At 50.1% G+C, this 9,652-nt stretch overlaps 1 protein-coding gene across 1 annotated transcript; it reads left to right on the top strand.

Moving 5' to 3' along the window:
* Positions 1-2,922: 2,922 nt before the first annotated feature.
* Positions 2,923-6,180, top strand: LOC311180954 (FXYD domain-containing ion transport regulator 6; the record flags this gene model as incomplete). The annotated part of the gene is made up of 6 exons (XM_084249065.1): positions 2,923-2,980; positions 4,077-4,115; positions 4,228-4,302; positions 4,862-4,898; positions 5,636-5,685; positions 6,152-6,180. 6 exons carry the CDS (start codon positions 2,923-2,925, stop codon positions 6,178-6,180), a joined length of 288 nt encoding a protein of 95 aa, XP_084105191.1.
* Positions 6,181-9,652: the final 3,472 nt, after the last annotated feature.

The raw sequence follows: 9,652 nt of genomic DNA, 5'->3' as shown, positions 1-9,652 counted from the left end.
CAGGGAAGTAACTTTTCCCAGAGCAAGCACTGGGGAGGGGAGGTGGGGAGGGGCGTGAGAAGGAAGAACAAAGCAAGGAAAGGAAGTTATGCTTTTTACCATCTAACATTGGAAATAGCTTCAGCTCTGCCATATTGTCTTGGTCACACAGACTCACCCTGGTGTAATGTGGGAGGGGACACTACAAGGATGTAGAGACAGGAGGTATTGGGGGCTCTCTTGAAGGCTGGCTACTGCATGCGTGGGCAAATCAAAGCAAACATTATTTCCATGAAATGTAATTTAATCCTATTTCATAGGATTAAGAAAACTGCAAGTGTGTACAATAGCAGCATGTATCAATATATCAGGAAGGGGGTCATTTGTACTATTGTTGTTTTCTAGAAGGGTATGATACCGAATAGCTAGTATACCTTTTAACTTCAGGATGTTTGAGTCTGTTAAATCAAATACTTAAGTCTGTTCAAGCTGCTGTAACAGAATAGCATAGATTGGGAGGTTTATAAAGAACATGATGTATTTCTCACAGTTCTGGGGCCTGGGAAGTCCAAGGTCAAAGTGCTGGCGGATTCAGTGTCTAATGGGGGCTGGATTCTTGTTTCATAGACAGCTGTTTTTCTCACTGTGTCAATGGCAAAAGAGAGGAGGGAGCACTCGGGTCCCTTTTATAAGGGCACTAATCCCATTCATGAGGGCTCCCCTCTTCTGACTTAATCACCCCCCCCAAAAATCTCTGCTTCCTAAATGTCACATTGAGAGTAAAGTTTCAACACATGAATTTTGGGGAATGTGAACATTTAGCCTATAGCAGATGCGTACAGCAAAATTTCAATGACTAAAGACTAGAAATGGCTTGTGTACCTTCTCAACCACTAGGGGGAGGAAGTGAGTAAGAAAAACAGTTCTAGGCCCCCCCCCCCCCGTGGCTCAGCGGTTGAGCGCTGGGTTGCGAAGCTGTCCTGCAGCCTCTGCGGCGCCGGTTCGATCCCTGGCCGCCAGGCGAGGGTCCCACATGACGCGCAGACCTCTCCTGCCGCCCGCTGATCCCCTCAGCAGTGTATTTCGGTCCTTCTGCCTGCTCTGCTCCCCGCTCTGGCTCTGGTGAATCCTCTCACCCTCCTGCGCTTCTGACTGTACCCAGTGCTTGTATGAATAAATAAATTAAAAAGAAAGAAAGAAAGAAAGAAAGAAAGAAAGAAAGAAAGAAAGAAAGAAAGAAAGAAAGAAAGAAAGAAAGAAAGAAAGAAAGAAAGAAAGAAAGAAAGAAAGAAAGAAAGAAAGAAAGAAAGAAAGAAAGAAAGAAAGAAAGAAAAACAGTTCTCGCCATGAAAAGTAATTTTGTGAGGTATGGAGGTGTGATGTTGTGGTAATCATCACACAGTACATATGTACATCAAAACAGCATGTTTCTTTTAAAAAAAATTTTGTGTAGAATGGGGGTACAGGCCAGAAGTGCAGGGGTAAGAGGGTTCACCAGAGACAGAGTGGGGAGCAGGACAGGCTGATTTACTGAAATACACTGCTGAGGGGAGCAGCCAGGAGACAGGAGAGGTCTGCTGCACCATGTGGGTCAGCTCCCTGGGTGGGGATCAAACTCAGGCCATAGCCATGATAGTGATAAGATTTAACCCCTAGGCCACTGGCAGCGCCTGCTTAAGGTACTTGTTTATGGGTATTTAACTTATTGATGTGTTTTATTATATGTATTACATGTAAACAATTAATGTAAAACTTAAAGGAAATACAAATATTGAATGAGATAGCATTAAAAGCAAATCCCTGCTTTTGATAATTGCTTCCTGAATTGACTTCTGGAGTCTGAGGAGGCAGCTGTTCTGACCTCTGGTGGGTGAGTGGTGAACAGCAGCTGGGGAGCTGCTTGCTAGGGCCAGGAAAGTAAGAGGGTGTGATCTCAGAGCCAGCATGGCCACTGGCCACTGGCTCAGAGGTCAGGCCACCCGCAGTCTCTCCTCACCAGAAAAAGGAAATAGCTGTGGGTGTTCCTAGTTCTGCTGTCTTTCCCCTTTCTCCTCCCTGGCTCTCTGCCATACTCCTTTCAGCCCAGGAATGAAGACAGTCACTGGGAGGGACCCCCTGGCCCTGCCTTCTGCCTCTATCCACGTGGCCCATCCTGGGCCTGGACCCCACAGGCCCCAAGGTCTTGACATTTTGAGCAGAAACCTCAGGCTTCCTTTGGAGACACCCAGTGCTGATGCTTAGAGAACCAGTCTCTGGGCTTGTGTTGTTTGATCAATCCTCTGATCTGGAGGATTATGAACTAAAGACTTGGCTCTGACACTTAAGAAGGGAGAGTGTGCGGAGTAACTTGGGGGAGAGCTGTCAGCATTGCAGGCTTTACATAGAAACAGCAAGGTCTTGCCCCACCCAGCTGGTCAGACTAGGGGGCACTGGTTTACCTGTCCCATTTAATCTGACATAGAGAACTCCCAAGTGGGTGTTGGCGGTGGGAAACCAGACCAGGAAGTCACAGACTTGTTAGTGAACTAGAGATCCAGGGTGGTCTGGAGAGGACAGGTAAGGACATCTATAAAGCCGATGAGGTTTTATGGCTTTCCCAGCGAGGCAGCATGGTGGAGGAGTTCCTGAGTTGGCTTCGGGGTTAGGCTTTGCAGCTCACTAGCTTGAGATCATTTAACCTCACCAAGCTTCAGCTCCTACAGCTGCAAAAATGATTCTATTAATTCTATTAATTCAGTTGTATTCGTTGAATTCATGCATGAAGCAGGCTGAAGCAGGCTGAACAGAGCGCTAGCTGCTTTGTTAGTTATGGAGATAGCTTAGCACATGGAGAGAGCTGAGGGTGGACTTGGGAATTTAATTGGGTCCCTGGTTAGGCTGAGGTCTGAGTGTGGAGTTTCCCATGCAGAGAATCATGTTTTCCTCCCTCTGTCCCCAGACGCCATGGAGGTGGTGCTGATCTTTCTATGCAGCCTGCTGGCCCCTGTGGTCCTGGTCAGTGGTAAGTACCCTTCTAGAACCTGGCTGGACAAGATGGCAGCCACAGCACTTCCTGGTAGAAGGGTCTGCCCCTTCCTTTGGGATGCTAGAGTTGGGGGGCTCTCTTAGGTTCTTCATGTCCGATCACAACCCCCACCCATGAGCCAGCAGAGAAAGTCCTAGAAGGTGGCAGCTATTCACAGACCCTAACCCAGTCTGCCCACCTCTCCCTACAGGCTCAGCAAGTTCTCCTTTTATTTATTTTAAAATATTATTTTTAATCAAGGTAATGTTGGTTTATAACACCGTATATGTTTTAGAGATACAGGTCCACACTTCTCCAAACGTATGTTATCACACCACCAAAGCACTCCACCACAGTCAGTGGGCCCCCTCCTTCCTCCTACCATGCCCTTCTGTGAGCCTCATTTCTGCAGTCAGGTTTCAAGGGTTTGTTTGGGTTTGATTTTGTCTGTTTCTTTACTTTGTTTCTTTATATTCCACATATGAGTAAGATCATCTGGTATTTTCTCTCTTTCTGATTTATTCCAGTAGCATAAGCCTTTCATCCATGTTGCCATAAATGGCAGAATCTCTTCTTTCATAGCTGAGTAGTAGTCCACTGTGCATCTACACCACATGTTGATCCACTCCCCCGCCACTGCACACTTGGGCTGTTCCAGCAGGGTCTGCCTGTAATCCTCAAGCCTGCCAGACCGCTGTAGACTCTTGGTCTGAATCTTGGAAACCAGACTAGCACATCAGTCTCTGGACTCTGGCCTCCTGCAAGTCATGCGCCCTTCCTTGGTCTCAGTTTCCTCATCTTAACAAGAGGATAATAGCCCCTGCCTTATAGGGATGACACAAGAATAAGAGGCAACACATGCAGATGGTGCTGTGAATGCAGAATCCTCCTGGAGCCCTGAGCTGCACCTGCCTTGGGTCCTCAGTTTGACCCTAGCAGGCAGGCTCACCTTCTCTGCTTCTCCAGGTGTCTCGTTAATGAACCCTGCTTCCCGGGAACCCCTTTGTGGGGAGTGAAGCCTGTGAGGCAGGTAAAATATTTGAGGGCCAGGATGTACTGTCATCCTCTTGACCATGCTTGCTTCTTTTGGCAGCAGCTGAGCAGGAAAAAGAAAAGGACCCATTTCATTATGGTGAGTGTTTGCACAACTCTGAGTGGGGAGGCAGGAGGCACAGCCCTGCCCAGAGGAGGGACGGATGCGCTGGCCCTGGCCCTTCCCTCTCTCACCCTTGTTCCTTCCACAGATTACCAGACTCTGAGAATTGGGGGATTGGTGTTTGCTGTGGTCCTCTTCTTGGTGGGGATCCTCCTTATCCTAAGTAAGTTTGTTTCTTTGTTCACTGCTCAGCCTAAGGAGAACTGTGTAGGAGCCTGCTGTTGTCTCTCTCCCAGGACAGGCTGGAGACTGTGTCCCTGTTATCTTCAGGACTTAATACAGTGCTGCGCATGTAGTTAGTGCTCAGTAATCTACCAGCAAAGCATGAACAAAATAAGTGCTTGATGTAAACACAGATAAGGGCAATGTGGCTGTCCTGGTGCTGCATCCTGTAGGGCATATGTGGCGGAGTCACTGGAGATGGGAGACAGGCTGTCCTTAGGTGCTCCTAAGTCTGGTCTACATGGAGCTCTCCGTACTCCCATGATCAAGCCAACTGTGGTGTAGACATCCAAGCTATTGAACTTGAACCTTGGTCTCAACCTAGGATGGCTGTATATAGCTGTGCATGCTGTGTATGCTCAGGGGTGGTGGGGGGTGGTTACTTTTGTGGTCCCATAGTCTGCACAGACTCACAGGGCAGCCTTGCTGTGGCCAAGCTAGGAGCATGACCTTGAGCTTGAGCCTAGAGCATGACCTCAGATGGTTTCTGTGTGTTTCAGGTCGCAGATGCAAGTGCAATTTCAATCAGAAGCCCCGGTAAGGATGCCAAGGCTGTGGACATCTGAGGTGACACTAGGAGGGAACAGGGAGGGGACACCCCCTGGTGTGTGACCCCAAATGAATATTCTTTGAGATTTTTGTCTCAGAAAAAGGCTGTTTGTTGGGGGCAAGTTAGAAGCTTTGAAGATTGCCAGGCAGACTTTGGGGCAAAAGGAGGGATCTAAACACTGAGGGTTAGCTCACTCTTTTCTCTTCTGATGTATATGGGGGTAGGGCTGGGATAGAAGGTGCTGGAATCTTGTCTGGAGGTCCTGGAGATAGCCAAGCTGGTGAGAGGCCTCAGGGTCTCTCTCTAGATGTGTGACACCATCCCTGCCTGTCCCTGATTCATGAGGCTCTTTGAACTGAGTAGACATTTGAGTTTCCTTTCATTTACCTTCTGCCCACATAAAGGGCACACCCCATTAGCCTACTACAGTAACTATGGGTAGCTCAGCACCTCAGAAATCCAAAGTCTGGGGGTAGGACCCAACCCAAGCCCTCAGGTGGCCCTAGGCCCTCTTAGATCTCATAGAGGATGACATTGACCCATGCCTGGGAGTCCCTGGACTCTGCCCCTGCAGTGGCAACTTCTCCTCCCATCCCCCCCACCCTCTAGCCCAGATGACTCAGAGGAGACGGATGGAGGTGGCTGTGCAGCAGCAGGGAGCATGGCAAGGCCCTCTGGGTTTGCCTGCAGCCTTCTGACAGGCTTGCATCTCTTCCTCTTGCAGGGCCCCTGGGGACGAGGAGGCCCAGGTGGAAAATCTCATCACCGCCAACGGTACCTGTCGGGACTTTCTGCCCAAGTGGAAGGGAGGGAATGAGCAAGCAGCCCCATCTGGCTAGGGAGGGATGCTTACCAGATATGCTGGCCTCCCAAGCTGCTGCATGCTCTAGAGTGCCAGGAGAGGGGTGTCCAGGGCCCCCATGAAGCGTTGCCCCCCGCCTACGTCTACCAAACAGGCCTGACATTTGCTGTGTGTTGGATGCCACACACAGGTCCTTGTAGTGAGCACAGCCCCACGAGGTGGGAGCACTAGCTGCATGTACCAGCGAGGGGCTGGGAAAAGTGGAGGAGCCTGCCAAGTTCCTAAAACCTGCAGGTCACTTGCATCAGGTCTATCTGACTTGAAATCCCACTCAAGTCCCCCTTTTGCTTTTTGGGGTCAGGCTCCCCCAGAGTCAGGCACAAGTTGCAATGGGTGAAGGGTCTATGCACTGCAATCCCTTCTAATTTTTCTTTCCAGCAACAGAGCCCCAGAAAGCAGAGAACTGAGGTGCTGCCCTCAGGTGGGAAGGTAGGAGGCTGCGGGTCTTCCTCTGCTCTCACTGGGGTCTGGCGGGGAGTTGCTGGGGAGAATTTGCAGTGGGCACAGGTTTTATTACGAGCCACATGGTGAGCAGTCTTGTGTATGAAAGAAGCGATGAGACGGACCCAAACATCCATGCAAGGTGCACCCCACATGCGTGCAGTAAGCAGTTGGAAAGGGGCCTCCGATACATGGCAAAGGTCAGGTTAACAGGATGTCACCTTGACTGTATGTGGGCACAATTTAGGAGAATCAGTGAAATACTCCCAAAGCATAAAGGAAGTGGTTTCCCCTGATAATACAGAAAGTACCTGGGGCCACTTTTTAACTAAATTAACAACTTTGTTATGAAACTTTTTAGCCCTACGTAGAAGTGGGGAGGATATTAACAACTCCCCTACCTCCATATTACTGTTATCAGTTCCCAGTATCTACTAAGGGGACTGACTTTAGTATCTGTTTTCATTGTTTATTGTAGGGATATAGGAAATTAGTAATTGTTAAAAGCTTTACAGTTTTCAAAGGGCTTTCCCTGTCCACCCCCCTTCCCCCCATGAACTCACTCGAATCTGTCACAAGTAGGCTGGGAGGGGGTTAGCCCCATTTTATAGATGAAGAAACTGAGGCCAGTGACTAGCCACACAGGTAGTAGGTTCAGGATGGAACTTAAACTTGGGACTTTGTAGCTCACTGCCATTTTCACTGCCCCTGTCTGCTTCTGTCCATCCCACGTGTGACAAACCCTGGAACAGATTGGGGTGAGGGGGTAGGGTCAGTCTGCTGTCAGCTCACTTTTGCCCTTTTTCTCATACAAACAGGTCTAGCAGACAGGTATATAACTGTATCCTAAATAGTAAGCGAGAAGAGATTTCTGGCTCTAAAACACCCGATAGCCCAGCCTTCACTGTGAATGTCACTACAAGGTCTACTTATGTAGCATTTTAGTTATTTCCTGAGGTCTTTCCTGAGTCTCAGGGCTGTCAGCAACTACTAGGGATATTGGGGCACAGGGGGAACCACCCCCACCCCATCTGGGTCTTTCTAAGGCTGAATGGATGGACAAATTATCATCAGATAGATAAGTATATGAAAAGGTCAAAATTGAATAACATGTATGAAGAACTCACGTGGCTGTAAGTTCTAAAGCGTAATGGAGCAGACTGGGGCTATTTAACATGTGTTTAAGGACCTGGGGCATCACAGAGAGAGAGGGGACTTTACATGACTGACAAGGAGGGTACCTCATCCAGGACATGTTCACTGATAAACCTACAACTGGATGAGACCCTTCCCCCAAACTACATTTTTCTAGGTCATAAAGGGGGGAGCAGGATGGCTTCTTAGGAAAAGAGCAGAGGCTTAGGACAAGATAACTTCTTCTTCTACTAGGTAAGGGTGAAGGACTCAGGCAAGGACTGAAGCTTCTCCTCGCCTTCGGGAGCTCACTGCTCTTCCTTAGCTCAAAATACTCTACAGGCCAAAGTGGGACACCTTGAGGACACCACTTCTGAGAATCTTAGGGTGATCTGATTTTCAGCAGAAACCCACCCTGGGTTTGACCATTCCCAGCCCGCCGAGAGCACCCTCCCCTGGGAACCACCCTACCCTGTGCTTCCTCTCCTTTCCCTGTGTGCCAGGCTTAGTCTCTGTGCTTACCAGGAGCCTGGCACTTAGCGTGGGTCTCATGCATGAGTTTTTGGGGGCAGAGGGGGTGTGCTGAGCGCTGGGACACAAGAGCTGGTAAAAATTCCTCAAAGGAACCCAATTTGGTTTTAATTTAAATTCTCTCCCTCTTCAGCGTCCAGAACCTGAAGGCAGCTGCTTGAACCTTTAGATGCCAATGCTGATGCTTAAGAAAACTGGCCACTTCAGCACAGTTCTTTCCCCAGGAGAAGCCAAGAACTTGTGTTTCGCCTTCCCCCCAACCCCCCCAAACCAGTCCTCAACTCAGTGATGCAACTAACACCCGCCCCCTGCAGCCTGAGGTCTCGCCCCCTCCTGTGACGTGTCTGTGTGTGTGGTGACCGTGGTATTCGTGGCTGCTCGTCTGTGGATCATGTTGTGTTAGTGAGCCTGGGCCCCTTTTTCTGGGCAGGAGCTGAGCCACCAGGCCAGCAGCTTCTCCCTGCTCTCCCATGGCCCTCCACCACCTCCCACTTCTGGGAGTCTGCTTTTTCCCTGGAGAGCAGTCCCTTCTCTTGATTTGGGGATGAATGTAGAGGTGGGGGCTCAGCAGGAGTTTCCAGGTGTTCTGGGACTTGGGAAGGTTTACATCTCCTTCATGATCAGTCTTCAAGGTCTCACTTCACTCCTTTAAAGAACCTTGCTTCCATAGTCCATCCCAACCCAAGTAGTTCTGAGGGTCTGCTAGCAATTAGAAATTCATGGCAAGATCCCGGTGAGCCCAGCTCTGCCTTCAGGTGGGCTATGCCCCTTGAGGGTCATTTTTTTCTCCTGGGGGCACCTACCATGGAGTCCCCACCTGCCCCACCCTGTGGCAGAGTGGCCAGGGATTCCAGGCCCAGGTCATCTACTCTGCCTCTGGGGTATGTGCCCCTGGCATATCTTTGCAGCAATAACCCCATGGGCTCTGGAACCCCATCCCCCACCCCCACCTTCCCTGACTCAGACTCCAGGCCCTGATGTGGGTCTCTGGCAGGCCTCTGCAGAGGGGATCCATCCTGTTAGGGCAGCGCCCTGGGGCAGGCAGCAGGAAGAGCAGGGGGCTTTTGCTTCTCTGCCCATGTCTCACTGGTCAGGTGGCAGCGATGGTGCCTGCACCCTTTACTCTGCCTGCCAGTGTCAGAGGTGAGTGCAGTGATGGCTGTGCTGCGAGGGCCCAGCGTGAGGGCAAAGGCCATAAAGAGAGTGGAAACTCAACCAGATCCTGCTCCCTCCTGTCCATCGTGTTCTTGTGGAAACTAGCCAAACCGTGCCGCTGTGACCGGGACCGCGTTCTCTGTGCTGTGATCTGTATCCTCCTAACGACAACAAAAAGGAATAAAATACCATTGTTTCCTAGTGGCTCTGTGGTGCTTTCCTTTTTCTAAAAGAACTTGAGCATTTGTAGGGCTGAAGGGACTCTGTCCTTGGGCAGAGGGAGCAGGGGCAGAACCAGCAGGTGGTGTGTGTTTGTTTCAGCAGCTTTAACACTTAGCTCCTCCCCTGCTGCTTCTCTTGCCCTTCCCTCCTCAACACCTCTCCCCCCCCTCCCTCTCCCTCCCCACTCTCTTCCAGGCCCCGGGCCCAGGCTCTACCCCACACGGGACCTCAGGCACATCATGCAGAGAAGAAGGGAGCAACAATGGCCTGATGAGGACTTGCTGGCAAGGAATGAAAGGTTCTGACCTCTCTCTTTGATCAGTTCTGGGACCACTACTGAACCTCCCACTAATTGACAGCAAGTCTGCATTATTATCCAAACCCTTATCTTTTATC

Source organism: Talpa europaea (assembly GCF_964194135.1).
Source record: "Talpa europaea genome assembly, chromosome: 12".
Classification (NCBI taxonomy): Eukaryota; Metazoa; Chordata; class Mammalia; order Eulipotyphla; family Talpidae; genus Talpa; species Talpa europaea.
This window is presented reverse-complemented; position numbering and strand designations above follow the sequence as displayed.